Consider the following 25,175-nt stretch of genomic DNA (forward strand, 5'->3'; position numbering starts at 1 on the left):
GTTGTTATAGCAGCTGACTCTGGACTGACTGACCCACAGTACATGGCACAGTTATATTATTGATGGAAAAATCAACCAGTCAGGGTTTGCACTTGCAGAACTCATTTCATAAGGCTTCATTAAGGTTTCAGCAATATTAATTATTAAACGAATATATTAAACTTTGACTCGCTCTGAGTTGCCCTTGAAAACTGAACTCTAAGGTTTAGGCTATAGTAAAATGACTGTAGCTTGCCAGAGAGAGGGCTATACTTCCACCGCCTCAGGGAGAAAAGCAGTCAGTCAGTCAGCAGCAATCGCAAAAGAAGGGGAGAGGTATGGAGCACAAAGAGAGGGACAGAGGGGAGGAGGACTGTAACTCCGCCTCCGGACTCGATCATCTCACATTCCTTATTCACAGCCCCTCACGTTAGAGAATAAAGAGAAAGAGAGACGAAGGGCACACGATTAAGGAGAGCAAAACGACCATGGCAATATTCAAAACGTCTGAGCTTGACATATCTGATCATAGCGCATCTCTAAAGTCGACTTGGGCATGGAGCACTTGCGCCATACACAGAGTTCAGCAGCTGAATGACGTTGCACCTGAGGACAAAATGAGGGTGATCTTCATCCAGAACGCCGGTTTCGTCGCTGCTTTCTCGGGAGGCAATGACGCTGAAGGTTTCGCCTGTTAGTTTAGAGTTAACGATGTTGGCAGCACTTTCACGGTAGATTATGTGAACGACCCAGAATAAACGAAAGACTGCGAGATAGATAATGCCAGTTACTATACGGATAACGAGAATAGAATAGCCCGATATTTTAATAAACCTAAATATGTTTTCTTTTTGGATTGCTCAATTTTGAGCACCATTGTCCATACCCGAGGAGACATCAATCGAAAGTGGATTCAGCTTCTGACATGCATTGGTCTGTCGAATTCTGAATACATATTCAGAGGACTGTTGCCCTAGAATATACCTTTATAGTTAGACATACATAATATACATTGCATTATGTATCAGACGCGTCAAGATAGATGATGTCTCCTTTGTAATATTTAGCTGTTTTATTTAATCATATAATAATGACTCACTCTTATAAGGCGACAAATGGATGAATAGATATGGAGAGAATTCTTTCATCAGGAAAAAATGAACAAAGGCAGTGATCATTAGACAATCGGAATAATGTATATGTTTATTAATATAATATTTACGCATTGTTCCTTGTAATTTATTGTATTTATTACGACTATTATTAGGCCTATAATAAAGTATTAGTATAATATCAATATTTGTAACAAATAGCTTAGATCTTTAACTGTGGGAAATTAGTTTTAATACTTCCCTAGAGAAGATGGATACAGCTTTTCTCTCGGCCCACCGAGGGCTGACCCGTCCTGAGTCCAAACAAACCCTCACCTCATCGGGTAAACCATCTGGCGGTGACCTGTCCCCTCCACCGCTACCTGTCGGTCATTCAATTGCAGAGACACCGGCAGCTGGCGATGGCAGCAGTAGAAATTCAGGCTTCAAGAAACACCACCACAAGCATAACCTGAAACATCGCTACGAATTGCTCGAGACTTTAGGAAGAGGGACCTATGGCAAAGTAAAGAAGGCAATTGAACGACACTCAGGGAGAGAGGTGAGACACTTTACAACTATGTTTATGGATAGGGGTGGGGGTTAAAAACGCTCTTTCCGCATAGGGGTTTTTAGCACCCTGTACATAACCTCTGTAAAGGTTCTTAGAATGCGGCTCAGACTGCAGGCTACTGTTGAGACCCAATACGGAGTCATAGAAAACATAACTACAACAAAGTGGCCCTAAATACCCAAATAGCTACTTTGTTGCGCTCTAGGCTTGTGAGTCTTTTTCCCTCTCTGGGAATTCCCCTATTGGCCCTGGGAATCTCTGCAGCACGCGCGCTGTCCCCAGCAGTGCCTCGCGACCGGATGCTTAAGTGCAGATGTTCAACTAGCTACTGATTTATTGATGAACCCAACCATATGCACCATTGAAACCGGCCAACAGTCCTCCAAGACACTTCCCCCTACTCACATTGAATGGTCTGGAATTGTGCAAGGTATGGCTTTAAGGTGAAGAGGTTCCTAGTTTGACAAACTCAAACGTGAGAACTGGCCTAGAACAACAACTCTGTTTTTTTTATTTAACTGCATGTTAAAATAATAGCTTCCTAAATGACCTGTCATTTTGACCAATGTCCCTTAACTGTTTAGTTTTTGTTTGTGTCTTGGTGCTGTTTTGATCAACATGTTCTTCATGTTTTTCTATGACTTTTTTTGTCATTGAATGCTCACCATCTGCCCTCATGCACCATACTTGGAGACCAGATTTTTCCTCATGCTGCAGAATTTGACCCATGTTCCCCACTGGCAGAACGAGATGAACTTTCCATATGTGTGTTCAGATTCAGAATGCCAGAAGGAAAACTCAGTAGGGTCAGCATGTCCAACGCTCCTGACACACACATATATGCTTGGTGGGGGCACCATAAACCCATAGCTCAAATAGCTCCTTCAGATGGCCTGCCTGGCTGGTGACTGGTGCTTTACAGCAGCCAGTGCTTTATAACCCATTTCTCCACTCATTAAACCCACAGGGTGCTTGGGTCTGTTTGAGTAGCCTAATCACTTCTTGTGACATTTTTAAGGCTATTATGTTATATCCCTTTATAACCTCTGTAATACCACTTTGTATGTCATTGCCATCTCCACATGCCCTGACATCATTCTAGAAATGTATGGAGTGATGGTATTCCCTGATCCCCGTGCATTCCTCCTCTATCAGTGAGCCTGGCCTAGCTTAGTTCTCCAGCCCTTAATGGTTCCACTTCAAATGGCAGGCAGCAGAGCTGATCCAGGAACAGTGTGTAGCTAATAATAAATCAACCTTTCCATTGAATGTGTCACAACATTATTAGCAGCACAAGTGGCCATGGGCCCTTTGTAAATCAACACTTGAGTACATTCGGTTAAGCATCACCCAGACAGAGAGAGAGAGAGAGAGAGAGAGAGAGAGAGAGAGAGAGAGAGAGAGAGTGTACAGCCCCAGAGTGTGTGTGTCTGGCCTGGTGTTTAGAGAGCGTTGTACATGGTCCCTGGCCTAAAGAGCCCCTGGTGTCCATATGATAGAGATTAAAACAGGGAGACAGACCGTTATGCAATCCCTCTGCTCTGGCTCTGCCTGTTTTACTTTCCCTGGTTGGCGTGCAGGCTTCTTTAACAGCTAGACTAAATGAGAAGAGCATAAGGGGAAAGAGATTGAGAAGAGAGTGTGTGTGCTTGCGTGTGTGTGAGAAGCTTGGAAGGGACTGTCATTAAAGAGAGATTGATTAGATGTGTGGGTGCATGAGCATATGTGTTAGTGAAAGTGTGACTGAGCCTGTAGACATAGGATCTGCAAACCCTTCTCTTGTGTGTGTTGGCTGCTTGGTTTGGATGGAAAGTCAGACTGTCTGTCCTCATACTGTATGTCTGGTCTGATTGGACTACTGTAAATCTGGTCTGATTGGACTACTGTATATCTGGTCTGATTGGACTACTGTATGTCTGGTCTGATTGGACTACTGTATATCTGGTCTGATTAGACTACTGTATATCTGGTCTGATTGGACTACTGTATGTCTGGTCTGATTGGACTACTGTATGTCTAGTCTGATTGGACTACTGTAAATCTGGTCTGATTGGACTACTGTATATCTGGTCTGATTGGACTACTGTATATCTGGTCTGATTGGACTACTGTATATCTGGTCTGATTGGACTACTGTATGTCTGGTCTGATTGGACTACTGTATGTCTGGTCTGATTGGACTACTGTATATCTGGTCTGATTGGACTACTGTATGTCTGGTCTGATTGGACTACTGTATATCTGGTCTGATTGGACTACTGTATGTCTGGTCTGATTGGACTACTGTATGTCTGGTCTGATTGGACTACTGTATATCTGGTCTGATTGGACTACTGTAAATCTGGTCTGATTGGACTACTGTATATCTGGTCTGATTGGACTACTGTAAATATGGTCTGATTGGACTACTGTAAATCTGGTCTGATTGGACTACTGTATGTGGGCATGAGCTTGGATGTGCAAATGTAAATGTGTATGCAATTCTGACTCTTGCACGTGCTAATGTGCGTTTGTAATGCTGTAGATGTTGCCAGTACGGAGGGGTGTGTGTGTGTGTGTGTGGTGTGTGTGTGTGTGTGTGTGTGTGTGTGTGTGTGTGTGTGTGTGTGTGTGTGTGTGTGTGTGTGTGTGTGTGTGTGTGTGTGCTTGCATGTATGGGTGTGCGCACGTTTGTACTTTTTGGGTGTGTGTTCGTGAAAAGGTTGTGGTGACAGCAGGGCCCAGACGGAGCAGTGACACATGAAAGGCCATCCCCAGCAGGAAATGAGAGACAGGGATGGAAAGTTAATATCCTGTTGGGGTCCAAAGCAGAGGGAGGGGAGGAAGGAGGGAGGGAGAAAGGGGAAGAGGGCGGGTTTGGTGGGTGAGGTAGGTAGGAAGGTAGGGAGATAGGGGCGAGGCAGGGAGAAAGGAGGAGGGAGTAGGGGAAGGATGGAGGGAAGGGAGAGCAGTTTAAAGAGAACACCACCATAATGGTAGGGGTGGGCTTCACTTAAGGGGTTACAAAGTCACATTAATATGAGTTTAAAGCACTAGATTACCTCACCCCAAACAGTGGATTCAGTGAGGATTAACTGGGAGGAGAAAAATACAGAGATTCACTGTTATTGGCTGTAGTCGTGCAGTTATCAGCATTCTTTCTTCTTCTCTCTGGCTCTGTGGTAAACATACTACACTGAGAGATGGCTCTGCTCTCGTAATCAGTCATAGAGTCCTCCCTGCTATTGTCAACTCCCCTAATACACACACACACACACTATCTCTCTCTCCATCCACACACATGAACATGATCTTCAGAGAGAAAGGGTGAACTTGTGATGTATACCTCATCTATTTTAATGGGCTGAGAAAACACCGGCCGTTGTCAGGCTCTAGTGGAGCGGAGCGTGGCCTCTCACATCAAACACACTTTAGCATACAGCCTAGCAGGAGGAGTGTACCTGGCAGAGGGTGGCTGGGCCAGGCCGGCAGGGCAGCGATCTGTTTGACTGACAGTAATAGCCCACCACTTAAAGACAGGCGTAGGGCCGCACTATACTGTGACAGCCAGCTGGCAAATGGATGATTCACAGTAGAGCTGGGACAATAAACCGAAAATGATCGACACCAACCATACTGATCACTTATCGCAGGCATTTTGCTGATATCGGTCATTACGATAAGTAGCCTATACTAGAGAAGTAGTTTAAAGGAGAATACAAATAAACTGTGATGCACATTCATGTTATAAAATTATAGCGTAGCACCCCGAATTATCGGCATTTTCAACAGCATTTAAGAAACATATTACCTTCAAACAGTGTTATCTTGTGATCAAGCCATCAATGTTTTGTGATTATTAATGTTGTAAAAATGTTAGCTAACGGATGAGCAATTAGCATGTTTGACATTTCAGTGGAAATACTACTACTATCAGCTATTTGATAAGCGGTTTAGCAAAGAAAATACGTCCTGTATTATTGGCCACTATACTATTTTGTTCAATCACAGTTATTTTGTTCAAAAAACAGACACCAACCTCGTATCCAAAGTGTTTACTAGATAGTTGACTAGTTGGCTAGCCTTCCAGTAAAAAAAATGACTTGCCTGTCAACTTTTCATTGCGTAGCCCGGTGCGCCTTCCTGTAGACTCTTATAAATGGTTTTTCACTAACATCTTCAGTGTTGGATTAATATTATGTTTTGAGAAAGTAGATAATAGTTTAATACTAACATATAATTGAATATGAATAATTTAGGTAAAAAGTTGGATATTAAATGATGTGTGGTCTGTCGCCAGTCGAATGTTACAATATACAGCGTGTCCCACAAAATGTGTATATTTATATAACTTTTTGGAAACAATCAAAACCTAACTTCATTTACATAAACTGCAATGAAAATCGGTGGTCAGCTAGCAAAATGTACCGTTATTTTCTAGGCTATTTAAATGTTGAACTCAAGGTGATTTAATCTTCCAAGCGCTGGAGAGAGTCCGAAGTTAGGTGGCTGTCCGATGTTGGGGGAAAATTAGCTAGTTCTATTTATCATTATCGTATCAATTCAGGCAATTTACCGCTATATGGATTTGTCCATATCGCCCAGCTCTAATCTACAGACCTGCATGTTTAGTGACCCACTACAATACAGGATCCCAGGGGAATAAAAGATGAGCCTAGGCGGATGGAGGGATGGAGGGATGGATCTCTTTGTCTGCTCTCTGTATTGTTGGGATGCTGTCTCTCTAAGCTAATGAGTTTACAAACAGTCTAATTTGAGGGTCAAAGAGCAGGGTCTGTTGATACTGTACTCTACTGTACTATCTGCCAAGAGAAAGTACATCCCGTCCACATATCTCTGTAGAAATTAAACCCCACACACACCACTGTACCCATGACTTTAGGGCAGGTGTGTCCAACTCATTCCATGGAGGGCCGAGTGTTTGCGGGTTTTTGTTTTTTCCTTCCAATTATGACCTAGACAACCAGGTGAGGGGAGTTCCTTACTAATCAGTGACCTTAATACATCAATCAAGTACAAGGGTGGAGCGAAAACCCACAGACACTCAGCATGCCGTGGAATGAGTTTGACATGTGCTTTAGGGTCATGTCAGACCTTGGTGAATTGATACCGTACCGTCTCCAGGTAGACTACCTTCTCCTGTACTGCATTTTTATAGGGACTTAAAACCACACCCTCTTACTTTTAAATAAAAAAACGCAAATGTGAAAAAAGTGACCTGCAATGCAGACAGTGCTGCTTCAATGGAGACAGACTATGGGCTTACAGTCCTACTAGTTTACGATTTGGCATGACGTGAATACAGTACTATTGCTGTTGATGACCCCATGAGGTAATGGAAAACACAAAACAATGGAGGTATAACACTTACAATAAAGACCAGTGAATAATTAACAGACTAAAGACTACTACTCAGCATGTGAAAACAAAACAGGGCCTTTACTTGTTTATACATATATCTTTTTTTATTCTATGTAATCAAGTCATGCTCTGGATGAGGAGTTTTTCCGGCCTGGGTTATTTTTATTAAGGTACACCGTAATTAGCTTGGAACAGTGACTGTATGTGGTTTCTACTCCTGCCTGGCCCTGGAGTAGAACTGGCCTTCACTATAATGGACCTTTCTCTTAGTAAGGAAAGTTTGTGTCCTCCCTAGCTAACAGAGGCAGTCTAAATGAATATACAGTACAGGTATACAGTAGTAAGAATAATCCATGGGGCTCGAACCTGAGTGTTTGGTATTTGTGAATTCTAGGGCTGTCTGCGACTAAAACAAATATCGGTCGACCAAGAGTCGTATGTTCTTTCAACCAATCCACTTGTTGAAATTTTAAAACATGTATTTTTTTCCATATAAAGACACACCCTATGTGTTTTAATAAAATCAACTATATGTAGGCTACTGATCTTGTCTGATGCTTTGAGCACAGTGTGATTAAATAATTAAGACACACAAATGACTCAAGAGAGCCTAACCAGAAGAAAGAAACTTGTTCTCAAAACTCTTCCTCCTGCTGCTGCTGGCCTTTGCAGATTCTGCCATTACGCTCCCAAAGTTGTCGGTAATAGGCTACACCAGGGGTCGGCAACCTTTTCCATTTGGAGTTCCAATTTATCTAAATCTAAATTATACAAATCTAAAAGTAACTTCTATTGCCATTGCCAACAATGTAAAAATAGCCTACATAAAGCCAACAAATAGAAACATTGCAGCCTGCAGGTAGAAAATATCACATTGGCTACGCATGGCTTGTCTGCAAGGAACTTGAAACATTGTATGAACTATCAACTTGGTTCAGACTGAAGCTTTCTCTAACGAACTTGAAACATTGTATGAACTATTAACTTAGTCCAGACTGAAGCTTTCTCTAACAAACTTGAAACATTGTATGAATTATCAACTTGGTCCAGACTGAAGATTTCTCTAACAAACTTGAAACATTGTATAAAGTATTCTGGACCCTCAAATGTTCCTGTGCCAGTGAGCTCCGGACAGACATACCAAGTAATCAGGTAGACATATTTTATGTCGCTTCCACCAGATCAGAGCATGACATTTTTTCCCCTTTCATGCTGAGTGGATTTCGAAAGGGAGAGAGCTGGAAAGATTTTTCAAATAGGCTACATTGAGGAACTATTGTCATTCTGAAATGATGTAAAAGCAGACTTTGTTTACTTGCTGTTTGAGGTGAATAAGAAATTACTTTGAGAAGCTTCACCGCTCATTAGTGGTATTGAGTTAAGACAATCAAAAATACTATCAGATCCCCAAATGGGCACAATTTATAAGCCTACATTTGCACGCAGGCCAGGTAGCCTAGGCCTACCTCTAGGCGTAATCAGTTGCCCATCCTTACTGAACAACTCATAAATAGAATGAAATAAACCATCACTTTTTTCTCATAAGTGTAGCCTAGGTTGTGCGCTCTGTAAACAAGATGTCCACTTCGACAATGACAACGGTAAGACTGTAATAATAATAGATTGAATGCATTGACACAAATTACAGTAAACAAACAATGTAGATTACAAATGATGGTAATTACCGGTAGATGTACTATTGGTGATACTGTCATCCCCGTGGCCTCCACAATGGATTAGTCCACTAAATTTGACCAGTGGACTAAATGGGGTCAGCCCTAGTGGAGTTTATATTATATGATGATATTACTATTATTAACTCTCTGATGTAGATGTAGACCTACACATTGTACGATGTGTGTAAGTGTTTGTGAGAGGTATAGTATAAATCCGCACCCTCTGTTAGCCAGAAAATGTGTTTGTTTGTCACTCGTAGTGTCTTCACGGACTAGTTTAGAAGGTTCAGCTCGCTCATCAATCCACTTCCCCTGCTGGGACACACACACACACTGCCAGGAGTTGCAGTTGCCATGGAAACCCACAGCACAGAAACCCCCTATTCTTCTTGATGTGCTACCTGATATATCCATAAGACTGCGGTCAGGTGCCCCTGCCCCGCCCTGCTCCACACACACACACACACACACACACACACACACACACACACACACACACACACACACACACACACACACACACACACACACACACACACACACACACACACACACACACATCACAGACTTGAGAGACCAAGCTGTCTGTTAATACCAGGGTGAACACAGTACAAAGGAGTCCTCCATTACTGCACCACGTGCCAAGTTGTTTTTCCTCAGAGAGCACCTTCATTTTCTCCTCTAAAGAGACAGTAAATTACACAGCAAGAGCCTGTGATGACTGTGATGACTGAGTCTCAGTGTCTCTCAGTCAATTGACCCCCTCCTGTCTGTGTGGACTGGATAAATGGGAGAGTAGGGGTCAGAGGTCACAGTGTTCAGGGGCTCTGGGGAGGAGGGTTATGTGGTTGAGGTTCAGAGAGTATTCATTTAGATTATGTTATGTAAGACATTTTACAATGGTCAACAGAGTGTTCTTCATTCCCTGGCTGTCCAAATGTGTTTGCTGATGTGCGATCACTGTGATTAGTTGTCTGTGATTTGCTGTGTGGGTGTGTTGACTCACCTGAGTTGGTCATCATAACAATCCGTTTGGATGTATTGCTGATTTTGATTGACCTAGCCCACTAGTCATTTTGTCATACTTGTATCCATGTGATTTTTAGTCCACTTTAACTGACCAGAGCACGTGCCTGTCCTCTCTGTCCTCAGGTGGCTATCAAGTCCATCCGGAAGGAGAAGATCAAGGATGAGCAGGATATGGTTCACATCCGCAGGGAGATAGAGATCATGTCATCCCTAAAACACCCCCACATCATCTCTATTAATGAAGGTGGGTCTCTGTTCTCCACACACACACACACACACACACACACACACACACACACACACACACACACACACACACACACACACACACACACACACACACACACACACACACACACACACACACACACACACACACACACAATTCACTCTCTCTTCCCTCCCCCAGTTCTGCCTCTACCGCTGTAGGACTGTCATGACAAGCAGATGTCATAATAAGATCTGACCTCAGCTTTTGGATGTTACTTATCTTTTCTTCTTTGTCTGAGCCCAGTCAGAGAGCAGATCCATTGTGTGTGTCTGTGTGTGTCTGTGTGTGGCTGCACGTGTGCGTTTCTGGATGTCTTTCAGAGAGTGTATGTGTGTGCACGTTCACGTGTGTGTGTGTGTGTGTGTGTGTGTGTGTGTGTGTGTGTGTGTGTGTGTGTGTGTGTGTGTGTGTGTGTGTGTGTGTGTGTGTGTGTGTGTGTGTGTGTGTGTGTGTGTGTGTGTGTGTGTCAGGGGGGTGTCCGTGAGGTTTGCCTCTCTCTCCCACATCTAAGAGGCCTCTTCTTATGTCTTCCCTGGTCTTGATCTCAGGGCCAGACATCTGCTGGTACTTAGAGAGATCTCCAGCTAGGAGCCAGACTGAGACTGAGGGCAGTAGAGGGAGAGAGAGGAGACTAACTCTACCCTGCTAACCCTGAGTCTGACTCCACAGATATGGACAGGGAGAGAGGGAGAGAGAGGAGGCTAACCCTGAGTCTGACTCCACAGATATGGACAGGGAGAGAGGGAGAGAGAGAAGGAGAGAGAGAGGAGGCTAACCCCACCCCACTAACCCTGAGCCAGACTCCATAGATATGGACAGGGAGGAGAGGCCCTTAGCTCACGCTAAAGCCGCCTCCGCTTACAGTATATCTGTCCCACTAGACCAGTGGTTCCCAAACTGTAATTATTATTATTATTTTATATATGTTTTTAGGAACTCAGTCCGGCTTTCAACTTACCCTTGAAGGTTGTAATAGTAGAATGCACAAGGTGCAGTTTCTAGGGTAGTGCATCATCAGTTCCTCTTGTCATGTTAGTCATTGCAGACCTTAGAGAGCTATTTATAACTGGTCAGAATGTCCAGATCTACGAGTCCATGTCAGCTAGTGTTTTTTCGCTAGGTTTTTTAACTCATAGATTTTGTTGTAATGTTTGAGTCACTCAAATATCACATGAATACACATCAGCATTAGACATAGCAAAATGTATAGAATTGCAAGAAATCTCCGCCAACAAGAGGGGTGTGAACAGTTTGTGTCATGAACAGTGAGTGCTTGTGCCCATAGAAAAGACGTGACGCGCACGAGCAATGGGGGCGAGATATTTTCCCCAATATCGGAAGGGGGACCTGAGTGAAAAATGTAGGAAATCCTGCACTAGACAACCCTCCAAAAGTCAAAGGCTTCACTCATATTGTGTGTTGCAAATCTGCTCTTTTGGTTTGAGCCCACATCTCAGTTTGAGAGGGGAAGTGTGATTTACAGAGAATGTTGATGGAGGTGACATTACCTTACAATTTCCATCACCAGTTTGACCCACAAATGAACCTCCATCTCAAAGGGCAGTTAAACCTAAAGCACATAGATGCGGTAAATCAGATCTAGTGTCTGTTTTTATTTCCCACGTCATCAGAACTGTTGATCTAACAGCACTGCTCAAACAGGCTGACTTCTGACACTGCTTTGATTGGGTTCAAAGTCTGTCACTCTTTATTGACCCAACAAACAGTCAAACGGTGCTATTTGTCATGGCAACTTGCCGGTCTTCAGTGAGTGTTGTGGTTGCTATGGTTCAACTTAGTTTGTATGTGTCAGAAAGGCTGATTAGGAGAACACTCCTATAAACTAGCCTATAAGGAGTTGGGCTGCTGCTCCCTCTTATAAACTGGCCTATAAGTAGTTGGGGTGCTGCTCCCTCCTGTAAACTAGCCTATAAGGAGTTGGGGTGCTACTCCCTCCTATGCGTTAAGAGCAGCCTGCCCCTCTGTCTGCTACCAACCATTGCTGGTCGATTTTTTGCAGAGGTTCCTGATTTCTGGTGTTTCTCTTTAACCAGTGGTTACCGTTGTGAGCTGGCCCCTGCCCAGAAAAGTGTTGCAAATGTATAGGCCCATACAGTATGTGTATCCGGCAACACCCGTGTCAACAGATAACTGCTTGTGTGAACAAAGCTGAACCAGATGTGCAGCGTTGAGATTTTCCTGCTCTGCATCCATTCTGCATCGATCAGCAGGCCTGTGAGCATTTAAAGCACATTTGCATGTCACTTCCAGCACAATTCATAACCTCATAACTGGATTTTAAAGGAACATTTTCCAGAGAGGTCTTCCTGAAAGTCAATTTGGTTCATTCAGTTTAAATGGTATTCACGTCATCTATTTGTGTAGTGTATTGTGTAATGCTATTTGCCCCCAGCACACTTATAGGCTGTCAAACAAGCCTGGCATGACAGGGATAAGGACCTCCCTCTGGTTTAGAGAAGACGGGACTTTGAGAAAGGATAGATTTTAAAGGGGGTAGCCCTCCTCCCACTCATTTTCTGGTTTGAGTGGAAAAAGCACTGCGTTATGAGTACTGTCACTATCCCTCCATGTAAAATATAAGACAAATAACTAATGGGGGAATTCTGACCCGAGTTAAATACTCGTAGTTAGAATGTAATTCCTTTTTTTAATGCACTTCTCTCTATGCGTATTCTGAACTTGAGCTTAAGCATGTAAGTGGAAAAAGCGTCTACTTAATTTTTTCCCAAATAAATAACACCATTTTCCATGCACTGTAATTTACAACATGATAAGAGGTAAATGAGTAATCTGTTTGGATAAGGGAATTGTAAATATATATGACACTTGTTATATCTTTCTGTTTTACTTTATCACTGGAGACAAATGTGAAACTAGGCATATGGCAGTAAACTGAAGCATATCAACATATCAACTTTCCCAGAGTGAAGTTTACGAAATGCTGTGCCATTATGCCGAATTAAAATTGTAAGTCCTTTTAACTTGCAAGGATGGGCACTCTCGAATGTCTTAATTATAGGTTACCCCAACTTACTCAGTTTCCTATTTTTATCATGTTAAATAAACTCAGCAAAAAAAGAAACACCCTTTTTCAGGACCCTGTCTTTCAAAGATAATTTGTAAAAATCCAAATAACTTCACAGATCTTCATTGTAAAGGGTTTAAACACTGTTTCCCATGCTTGTTCAATGAACCATAAACAATTAATGAACATGCACCTGTGGAACGGTCATTAAGACACTAACAGCTTACAGACGGTAGGCAATTAAGGTCACAGTTATGAACACTTAGGACACTAAAGAGGCCTTTCTACTGACTCTGAAAGCACCAAAAGAAAGATGCCCAGGGTCCCTGCTCATCTGCGTGAACGTGCCTTAGGCATGCTGCAAGGAGGCATGAGGACTGCAGATGTGGCCAGGGCAATAAAGTGCAATGTCCGTACTGTGAGACGCCTAAGACAGCACTACAGGGAGGCAGGACAGACAGCTGATTGTCCTCGCAGTGGCAGACCACGTGTAACAACACCTGCACAGGATCAGTGCATCCGTACATCACACCTGCGGGACAAATACAGGATGGCAACAACAACTGCCCGAGTTACACCAGGAATGCACAATCCCTCCAATAGTGCTCAGACTGTCCGCAATAGGCTGAGAGAGGCTGGACTGAGGGCTTGTAGGCCTGTTGTAAGGCAGGTCCTCACCAGACATCATCGGCAACAACGTCACCTTTGGGCACAAACCCACCGTCGTTGGACCAAACAGGACTGGCAAAAAGTGCTCTTCACTGACGAGTTGCGGTTTTGTCTCACCAGGGGTGATGGTCGGATTTGCGTTTATCGTCGAAGGAATGAGCGTTACACCGAGGCCTGTACTCTGGAGCGGGATCGATTTGGAGGTGGAGGGTCCGTCATGGTCTGGGGCGGTGTGTCACAGCATCATCTGGCTGAGCTTGTTGTCATTGCAGGCAATCTCAACGCTGTGCGTTACAGGGAAGACATCCTCCTCCCTGATGTGGTACCCTTCCTGCAGGCTCATCCTGACATGACCCTCCAGCATGACAATGCCACCAGCCATACTGCTCGTTCTGTGCGTGATTTCCTGCAAGACAGGAATGTCAGTGTTCTGCCATGGCCAGCGAAGAGCCCGGATCTCAATCCCATTGAGCACGTCTGAGACCAGTTGGATCGGAGGGTGAGGGCTAGGGCCATCCCCCCCAGAAATATCTGGGAACTTGCAGGTGCGTTGGTGGAAGAGTGGGGTAACATCTCACAGCAAGAACTGGCAAATCTGGTGCAGTCCAAGAGGAGATGCACTGCAGTACTTAATGCAGCTGGTGGTTACTTTTGATTTTGACCTCCCCCCCTTTGTTCAGGGACACATTATTCAATTTCTGTTAGTTACATGTCTGTGGAACTTGTTCAGTTTATGTCTCAGTTGTTGAATCTTGTTATGTTCATACAAATATTTACACATGTTAAGTTTAAAATAAACGCAGTTGACAGTGAGAGGACGTTTATTAGCCACTATGAGTATCGACTGTCAGTAGACCTAATAACCACACATATTCAACTGCCAATTTACTGTTAGTTCCTATAATTGGTATTGCCTAAATTATCTTTCCATTTAATTATATTGTTTAGTTTACCTTTATTTGCTTTCTCTGTAAACGCTGTCATGGCTGTGTGGTTGTTGCTGAGGATTATTAGTAACAGTTCATCATATTTTTTTGAAGACGTAGGACATCACACTGCTTGCTTTGTGAGTACCTCTTCCTCTCGATTAGGCCCATACTTGACACAAACTCGGGATCTCTGCCTTGCTAGCACACGTGACCGCCCTCCTGAAGCGTCTTACCAGTTGACGCCACCCGAAAAGCTAGCTATTTGCTTGTGCAAGTGGCGACATTTTGGGCTGAGGCATAAGCTTCACGCATCTCCATGTGCTACATAGGCTAATTAAATCATTATGGAGCAGACCAAGCTGTAATAGTTTGAACACGACGCACGGCGCAATACTTGGCCATTTCATCACACAGTTTCATGATTAGTGCAAGCAATAGTATAGCCTACTGTTGTACACTATTCTGTCTATTATAATTCTATGTACACTAATCTTCCAACATTAACATGGGTTGAAGAACTGAATGTGGCTATTTTCAGAATGATTCAAACCACCGTTTTCTTTCTTTCTAGTGTAAATGCTCTCCAAACCTGTTTTTTATGATTAATAAACACTTTCCTAACCCTAAATAATCTACAAGATCAGAGTATTTTTTATCTATCAATTGGTGCTGAAACAGAGACAAATATGGATATATTTAGATGGTTTCTTTCATTGATCCCTAATATTCTCAACGTTTTCTCTGGCTGGCGAAAGTATTCACCCCCTTGGCGTTTTTGCTATTTTGTTGCCTTACAGCCTGGAATTAAAATGGGGTGTTTGTATCATTTGATTTACACAACTTTTAAGATGCAAAATATTTTTTCTTGTGAAACAAACAAGAAATAACACAAAAAACAGAAAACTTGAGCGTGCAGAACTATTCACTCCCCCAAAGTCAATTCTTTGTAGAGCCACCTTTTGCAGCAATTACAGCTACAAGTCTCTTAGTGGCACATCTAGCCACTGGGATTTTTTGCCCATTCTTCAAGGCAAAACTGCTCCAGCTCCTTCAAGTTGGATGGGTTCCGCTGGTGTACAGCAATCTTTAAGTCATACTACAGATTCTCAATTGGATTGAGGTCTGGGATTTGACTTGGCCATTCCAAGAAAAGAAAAAATGTTTCCCCTTAAACCACTCAAGTGTTGCTTTAGCAGTATGCTTAGGGTCATTGTCCTGCTGGAAGGTGAACCTCCGTCCTAGTCTCAAATCTCTGGAAGACTGAAACTGATTTCCCTCAAGAATTCCCCTGTATTTAGTGCCATCCATCATTCCTTCAATTCTGACCAGTTTCCCAGTTCCTGCCGATGAAAAACATCCCCACAGCATGATGCTGCCACCACCATGCTTCACTGTGAGGATGGTGTTCTTGGGGTGATGAGAGGTGATGGGTTTGCACCATACATAGCGTTTTCCTTGATGGCCAAAAAGCTCAATTTTAGCCTCATCTGACCAGAGTACCTTCTTCCATATGTTTGGGGAGTCTCCCACATGCCTTTTTTCTTTAAGCAATGGCTTTTCTTCTGGCCACTCTTCCATACAACCCAGCTCTGTGGAGTGTATGGTTTAAAGTGGTCCTATGGACAGATACTCTAATCTCTGCTGTGGAGCTTTGGAGCTCCTTCAGAGTTATCTTTGGTCTCTTTGTTGCCTCTCTGATTAATGCCCCCGTGCCTGGTCCGTGAGTTTTGGATGTTGGCCCTATCTTGGCAGGTTTGTTGTCGTGCCATATTCTTTCAATTTTTTTATAATGGATTTAATAGTGCTCCGTGGGATGTTCAAAGTTTCAGATATTTTTTTTATAACCTTCCCACCACTTTGTCCCTGACCTGTTTGGAGAGCTCCTTGGTCCTCATGGTGCCGCTTGCTTGGTGGTGTTGCAGACTCTGGGGCCTTTCAGAACAGGTGTATATACACTGAGATCATGTGACACTTAGATTGCACACAGGTGGACTATATTTATCTAATTATGTGACTTCTGAAGGTAATTGGTTGCACCAGATCTTATTTAGGGGCTTCATAGCAAAGGGGGTGAACACATATGCACGCACCACTTTTCCGTTTTTTATTTTTGAGATTTTTTTTAAACAAGTTCTTTTTTTCATTTCATTTCACCAATTTGGACTATTTTGTGTATGTCCATTACATGAAATCTAAATTAAAATCCATTTAAATTACAGGTTGTAATGCAACAAGATAGGAACAATGTCAAGGGGGATGAATACTTTTGCAAGACACCGTATTCTAGTGAGTCTGTTGACAAAATTCAAACTAAAATGTACACCGTATTTAAAGGGATGTCTTAAGATAAATGGACTGAAACCCCTATTGAATGAAAACTCCACAAGAAAATCTGTTGGCCAGCAAGTGGGAGAGGTTTCAGCAGTTTAATGCAATTTATTCAGTGCGTGCAAGGTAGCCACACCTGCAGAGTGCGTTACGCAAGTGAATCAGGTAAGTCTGAATGCCAAGTACTGATAAGTGCGTAGGAAAGGCGTAAATGGCTCCTAAATGTTTATGTTAAAGACCTCACTTCAGACATTAACACACTATCAGGGTGTTATTTTAGCTTTTATGTTACAATATAGTCATTCTTATTTTTTTTACATAAAAGCTGCTTCTTAATAACTTCATTGTCTATCTAACTCTGCTAAGGCAGTGATTAGCAACCCCCTCCTCATGTTAACAGCTCAGAGGCCTAGCCTAGTGGACCCAGCGGATAGCAGAGCAGGGCATTGGGACAATGGGTGCTAATTCGTGTGATCTATGGCCTGCTGGCCTATTGAACAAAGACCGAGTGAGTGATGGACAGAGGGGGCACTCCATTATGTAAGCCAGGTAATTAACCCAGTGAATCATGGGGGAGGGTGGCACGAGGGGCATGGGTCAGAGGTAACGAGCGCCCACGCTGGGCTCTCAAACGGACCCCCTCCACGGATCGCCAGAAGGGTCGTCCCGGGTCACGGCTCCGTCGGCCAATCAGAACCAACCCCCAGGTCGGCTGGCCCAGTTCCCGTGCTGCCTGCCCTGCCCAGCGGAGAAGTCACAATCAGGGAGGGTTGCCATCAATCAACATCAACATGTTTTTACCACAGGATTATTCTCTGAAAGGGAGGGGAGGGTGGGAGGAGAGGAGAGTGGATGGGTGGGCCTGTGAAGGTGCTCACTCATGGGTGCAGAGAGTTGACTAGGCCTTCACCCCTGGAGCCCCTGTAGTGTGGGAAAATACACTGACAATAAGAAGAACATGGCCGATGGTTGTGTCATCATCCCCTCTCTCTCCGCCTGACTAACAGTTCTCATCCCCCATATGATGCACTGCTGTTGGGTCGGCAACTTGCTCTGGCAGTAGGCGAAATGATACATTGGAGGCTAGATAGAAAGTGGAACAATACAGGACAGGTTGTCCTGTGTCTAGTCTGTGAGGCGTTCCTATCTCTTACTCAAGTAATGCACGCGTAAATGGAACTTAATTCCATTTTTTTTTACTTTTCTCTCTATGCGTACTCTGACCTTGAACTTAGGCATGAAGTAACAAATGTTTCAGCCAGCTATTCTTTTGGGGTGGAGATAACAGAAAGGAAGGTGGGGCATAGGTGTGTCTACAGATAGGCCGTATTCTGACCTTGACTTAATTACCTCGTAATTCCACCACCTTTATGCACGATGAAACCATGAATAAGGTCCAACAACCTAACCTGTCTGTTCCAAGTGAAACAGCATCTACTTTCTTTGTTCCGATAGAAATAACACTGTTCTCCATGCACTGTAATGTACAAGTTAATAAGAGCTATTGATAAGAGCTAGGTACATGAGGAAGACGTTTGTATAAGGGGATTGTAAATATAAATGACAATTGTTTTAATTATTTTACCTTATGATCGCTGGAGACAAATGTGAAACCAGTCATATGGCAGCAAACTGAAGCATATCAAAATACAGTGCCTTGCAAAAGTATTCATCCCCTTTGACGTTTTCCCTATTTTGCTGCATTACAACCTGTAATTTAAATGAGACTGGTGAAAGTTAGTGACATGATGAGATGTTGATTTACTGTCCAGGTCAGGATGACACTATGGACCTTCTGTTAACCATGCTCTTCTCTTCTTTTCCCTCCCTCCCTCCCTCCCTCCCTCCCTCCCTCCCTCCCTCCCTCCCTCCCTCCCTCCCTCCCTCCCTCCCTCCCTCTCTTCTCATTTCTCTCCCTCTCTCCCTCTCTCTCTCTCTTCGCCTTCTCCTCTCCAAGGGGTTTGGGTGTTACTAAAACACACCGCCATCCCCTCCCTTCCAGTTGTGTTGTTAAGACTCAAGCCAGACACATGAGGTGGGATTGGTGATGTAATGTAATCATAGAAGCAGTGCAGAGAGAGTGTGAATACAGCCAGTTGGCTCTGAAACTGGGAGGGGTACTCTTCTCATTTATTCAACATACTGTCCACTGAAACTATGAAGTTAGTTGTTTCTCTTCCTGAATGTTTTCTATGATGAAACCTCTGCTGTGAAACAAATGGTTGCTAACTGTTTGTCCACGCTAACTGTTTGTCTATCCCAACTGTGTGTCCATTCTCCTCCAGTGTTTGAGAACAAGGACAAGATCGTGATCGTGATGGAGTACGCCAGTAAGGGTGAGCTGTATGACTATATCAGTGAGCGCCGGCGCCTGAGCGAGAGAGAGACGCGACACTTCTTCAGGCAGATAGTCTCTGCCGTGCACCACTGTCACAAGGTAAAATCCTCCAGAGAAACGTGCACACGTGCACGCACAAACACACCCACACATTTCTGCTAATCAGATGCAGGGCAAAATATCGTAACCTTATGACTATAACCGTATATATTCCTCACATAGAGGAGAAGTCTGCAGTATGAGCTATGCTTTTAGTGGCCTCTTGGTGTCAAGGAGGACTGTAAGGGACTTAACACAATCCAGTGTTGTCCATTGTGCACACAGTCCCAGCTCATCTGTTGTCATGACTCCATATCCCTGGATCCCCTCATAGCTCCCCCAGGACACCCCCCTCCCCTCCCCCCATAGCGTGGATCCTAGCCCCCCCCACCCCACCCCTTTCCTCTCCCTTCCCTCGTTAAACCATGGTCCCCCAGGGACGGGGGATGTTTGGGTGGGCTCCCCACTAGTCATCATCTCTACAGCTGGGATGGGATGATGTCATCTTCCCAGCATAAGGGGGAGCACCAGACATACAGCCAGCGAGTAAGGATGAGCCTCTAGGGGCAACCACACTGAGGGGTGGAGTACCATGGTGTAGGGTAGTGGGGTGATATAGTGTGGTTGACTGACATAGGAAGCAGGTGCACTGTGAGAGTGCTGATTAGACCCACCTCATCCCCTCCATTTATAAGCATGTGAACATGTGTTCCCTATCACATCCTAACCAATTGGAGACGCACAGTACAGTGTAGGCCCGGCGGTTACAGCTGTAGTGAAGTCACCCCATCACTTCCAGATCTGAAATGGCTGCTTGTGTTTCCAGTTGCTGTGTGTATACCACAATGTTAATGCATGCCTTGAAAGGGCCACTAACCAACATAGTTGCTTTTTTTGTGAGAAGATACAGTACCAGTCAAAAGTTTAGAAACACCTACTCATTCAAGGGTTTTTCTTAATTTTATACATTGTAGAATAATAGTGAAGACATCAGAACTATGAAATAACACATATGGAATCATGTAGTAACCAAAAAAGTGTTAAATAAATCAAAATAGATTTTATATTTTATATTCTTCAATGTAGCCACCTTTTGCATTGATGACAGCTTTGCACACTCTTGGCATTCTCTCAACCAGCTTCATGAAGGAGTTCCCACATGTGCTGAACACTTGTTGGCTGCTTTTCCTTCACTGTGCGGTCCAACTCATCCCAATCCATCTCATTTGGGTTGAGGTTGGGTGATTGTGGAGGCCAGGTCATCTGATGCCGCACTCCATCACTCTCCTTGGTCAAATAGCCCTTACACAGCCTGGAGCTGTGTTTTGGGTCATTGTCCTGTAGAAAAACAAATGATAGTCCCACTAAGGGCAAACCAGATGAGATGGTGTATCACTGCAGAATGCTGTGGTAGCCATGCTGGTTAAGTGTGCATTGAATTCTAAATAAATCACAGACAGTGTCATCAGCAAAGCACCCCCACACTATCACACCTCCTCCTCCATGCTTCATGGCGGGAACCACACATGCGGAGATCATACGTTCACCTACTCTGCATCTCACAAAGACACCGTGGTTGGAACCAAAGATCTCAAATGTGGACTCATCAGACCAAAGGACAGATTGTCAACGGTCTAATGTCCATTGCTTGTGTTTCTTGGCCCAATCAAGTCTATTCTTATTGGTGTCCGTACTGGTTTCTTTGCAGCAATTTGACCATGAAGGCCTGATTCACGCTGTCACCTCTGAACAGTTGATGTTGAGATGTGTGTTACTTGAACTCTGTGAAGCATTTATTCTGGCTGCAATCTGAGGTGCAGTTAATTCAATTGAACTCATCCTCTTATCCTCTTATCCTCTGCAGCAGAGGTAACTCTGGGTCTTCCTTTCCTGTGGCGGTCCTCATGAGAGCCAATTTCATCATAGCGCTTGATGGTTTTTGCGACTGCACTTGAAGAAACGTTCAAAGTTCTTGAAATTTACTGGATTGACTGACCTTGACGTCTTAAAATAATGATGTACTGTCATTTCTCTTTGCTTATTTGAGCTGTTCTTGCTTGGTCTTTTACCAAATATGGCTATCTTCTGTATACCACCCCTACCTTGTCACAACACAACTGATTGGCTCAAATGCATTAAGAAGGAAAGAAATTCCACAAATTAACTTTGAACCAGGCACACCTGCTCATTGAAATGCATTCCAAGTGACTACCTCATGAAGCTGGTTGAGAGAATGCCAAGAGTGTGCAAAGCTGGCATAAAGGCAAAGGATGGCTACTTTGAAGAATCTCAAATATAAAATATATTTTGATGTGTTAACATTTCTTTTGGTTACTAATCAAATCAAATCAAATGTATTTATATAGCCCTTCTTACATCAGCTGATATCTCAAAGTGCTGTACAGAAACCCAGCCTAAAACCCCAAACAGCAAGCAATGCAGGTGTAGAAGCACGGTGGCTTGGAAAAACTCCCTAGAAAGGCCAAAACCTAGGAAGAATCCTAGAGAGGAACCAGGCTATGAGGGGTGGCCAGTCCTCTTCTGGCTGTGCCAGATGGAGTTTATAACAGAACATGACCAAGATGTTCAAATGTTCATAAATGACCAGCATGGTCAAATAATAATAATCACAGTAGTTGTCGAGGGTACAACAGGTCAGCACCTCAGGAGTAAATGTCAGTTGGCTTTTCATAGCCAATCATTGAGAGTCTCTACCGCTCCTGCTGTCTCTAGAGAGTTGAAAACAGCAGGTCTGGGACAGGTAGCACGTCCGGTGAACAGGTCAGGGTTCCATAGCCGCAGGCAGAACAGTTGAAACTGGAGCAGCAGCACGGCCAGGTGGACAGGGGACAGCAACGAGTCATCATGCCAGGTAGTCCTGAGGCATGGTCCTAGGGCTCAGGTCCCCCGAGAAAGAGAGAGAGAGAAAGAAAGAGAGAATTAGAGAGAGCATACTTAAATTCACACAGGACACTGGAGAAATTCTCCAGATATAACAGACTGACCCTAGCCCCCCAACACATAAACTACTGCAGCATAAATACTGGAGGCTGAGACAGGAGGGGTCAGGAGACACTGTGGCCCCATCCGATGATACCCTCGGACAGGGCCAAACAGGCAGGATATAACCCCACCCACTTTGCCAAAGCACAGCCCCCACACCACTAGAGGGATTATCTTCAACCACCAACTTACCATCCTGAGACAAGGCCGAGTATAGCCCACAAAGACCTCCGCCACGGCACAACCCAAGGAGGGGCGCCGACCCAGACAGGAAGACCACGTCAGTGACTCAACCCACTCAAGTGACGCACCCCTCCTAGGGACGGCATGGAAGAGCATCAGTAAGCCACTTACTCAGCCCATGTAATAGGGTTAGAGGCAGAGAATCCCCGTGGAGAGAGGGGAACCGGCTAGGCAGAGACAGCAAGGGCGGTTCGTTGCTCCAGTGCCTTTCCGTTCACCTTCACACTCCTGGGCCAGACTACACTCAATCATGGGACCTACTGAAGAGATGAGTCTTCAATAAAGACTTAAAGGTTGAGACCGAGTCTGCGTCTCTCAAATGGGTAGGCAGACCATTCCATAAAAATGGAGCTCTATAGGAGAAAGCCCTGCCTCCAGCTGTTTGCTTAGAAATTCTAGGGACAATTAGGAGGCCTGCGTCTTGTGACCGTAGCGTACGTGTAGGTATGTACGGCAGGACCAAATCGGAAAGATAGGTAGGAGCAAGCCATGCAATGCTTTGTAGGTTAGCAGTAAACTTTGAAATCAGCGCTTTTCGTAACAGGAAGCCAGTGTAGGGAGGCTAGCACTGGAATAATATGATACATTTTTTTGGTTCTAGTCAGGATTCTAGCAGCCGTATTTAGCACTAACTGAAGTTTATTTAGTGCTTTATCCGGGTAGCCGGAAAGTAGAGCATTGCAGTAGTCTAACCTAGAAGTAACAAAAGTAACAATTTTGGACAGAACATTTCTGATCTTTGCAATGTTACGCAGATGGAAAAAAGCTGTCCTTGAAACAATCTTGATATGTTCGTCAAAAGAGAGATCAGGGTCCAGAGTAACGCCGAGGTCCTTCACAGTTTTAGTTGAGATGACTGTACAACCATCAAGATTAATTGTCAGATTCAACAGAAGATCTCTTTGTTTCTTGGGACCTAGAACAAGCATCTCAGCCAGTGGAATCCTGTGGCACGTTATTCAAATACCTTAGAAATGCTATTACTTCAATTTCTCAAACATATGACTATTTTACACCATTTTAAAGACAAGACTCTCGTTAATCTAACCACACTGTCCGATTTCAAAAAGGCTTTACAACGAAAGCAAAACATTAGATTATGTCAGCAGAGTACCCAGCCAGAAATAATCAGACACCCATTTTTCAAGCTAGCATATAATGTCACATAAACCCAGAAGAAAGCTAAATGCAGCACTAACCTTTGATGATCTTCATCAGATGACAAACCTAGGACATTATGTTATACAATACATGCATGTTTTGTTCAATCAAGTTCATATTTATATCAAAAACCAGCTTTTTACATTAGCATGTGACGTTCAGAACTAGCATACCCCCCGCAAACTTCCGGTGAATTTACTAAACATTTACTAAATTACTCACGATAAACGTTCACAAAAAGCATAACAATTATTTAAAGAATTATAGATACAGAACTCCTCTATGCACTCGATATGTCCGATTTTAAAATAGCTTTTCGGTGAAAGCATATTTTGCAATATTCTCAGTAGATAGCCCGGCATCACAGGGCTAGCTATTTAGACACCCAGCAAGTTTAGCACTCACCAAAGTCCGATTTACTATAAGAAAAATTGTATTACCTTTGGTGTTCTTCGTCAGAATGCACTCCCAGGACTTCTACTTCAATAACAAATGTTGGTTTGGTTCAAAATAATCCATAGTTATATCCAAACAGCGGCGTTTTGTTCGTGCGTTCAAGACACTATCCGAATGGTAAATAAGGGTGACGAGCACGACGCATTTCGTGACAAAGAATTTCTAAATGTTCCATTACCGTACTTCGAAGCATGTCAACCGCTGTTTAAAATCAATTTTTATGCCATTTTTCTCGTAAAAAAGCGATAATATTCCGACCGGGAATCTGCGTTTAGGTAAAAAGACGAAAGAAAATAAAGCATGGGGTCGACTCGTGCATGCGCCTAAGCCCATTGTCCTCTGATCGGCCACTTACCAAAGGCGATAATGTGTTTCAGCCTGGGGCTGCCTGATATCATTCAGCTTTTTCCCGGGTTCTGAGAGCCTATGGGAGCCGTAGGAAGTGTCACGTTACAGCAAAGATCCTCAGTCTTCAATAAAAAGTGCCAAGATGAACAAGAACATGTCAGACAGGGCACTTCCTGTTCAGAATCTTCTCAGGTTTCTGCCTGCCATATGAGTTCTGTTATACTCACAGACACCATTCAAACAGTTTTAGAAACTTTAGGGTGTTTTCTATCCAAAGCCAATAATTATATGCATATTCTAGTTTCTGGGCAGTAGTAATAACCAGATTAAATCGGGTACGTTTTTTATCCGGCCGTGTAAATACTGCCCCCTACCCCCAACAGGTTAAAAGGTAATTTACCACCTTCCCAAGTGCAGTCTCAGTGCTATGATGGGGTCTAAAACCAGACTGAAGCCTTTCGTATACATTGTTTGTCTTCAGGAAGGCAGTGAGTTGCTGAGCAACAGCTTTTCAAAAATTTTGGAGAGGAATGGGAGATTCAATATAGGCCGATAGTTTTTTAGATTTTCTGGGTCAAGGTTTGGTATACATCCGGTGGATAGAGAGCCATTTATTATGATCAATATAGGAGGG

General features: G+C 43.7%; 2 protein-coding genes across 3 annotated transcripts in view; one reads left to right on the forward strand and one right to left on the reverse strand.

Moving 5' to 3' along the window:
• Positions 1 to 1,615, reverse strand: part of LOC106584456 (secreted frizzled-related protein 5) — a 38,965-nt gene extending 37,350 nt beyond the window's left edge. For both annotated transcript variants that reach the window (XM_082968075.1, XM_082968074.1), the window contains exon 1: positions 1,407 to 1,615. The gene's annotated coding sequence lies outside the window, so the exon portion shown is untranslated. The remainder of the gene's footprint in view (positions 1 to 1,406) is intronic.
• LOC106584478 (NUAK family SNF1-like kinase 1) overlaps positions 294 to 25,175 on the forward strand; it is a 40,269-nt gene continuing 15,387 nt past the window's right edge. Inside the window, exons 1-3 of the mRNA XM_014169848.3 lie at positions 294 to 1,632; positions 9,834 to 9,954; positions 19,239 to 19,390. Of these exons, the coding sequence (XP_014025323.3) occupies positions 1,342 to 1,632; positions 9,834 to 9,954; positions 19,239 to 19,390 (564 nt within the window). The 5' untranslated portion in view covers positions 294 to 1,341. The remainder of the gene's footprint in view (positions 1,633 to 9,833; positions 9,955 to 19,238; positions 19,391 to 25,175) is intronic.

The sequence above is a fragment of the Salmo salar genome, chromosome 23 (genome assembly GCF_965601325.2).
Source record: "Salmo salar chromosome 23, fSalSal1, whole genome shotgun sequence".
NCBI lineage: Eukaryota > Metazoa > Chordata > Actinopteri > Salmoniformes > Salmonidae > Salmo > Salmo salar.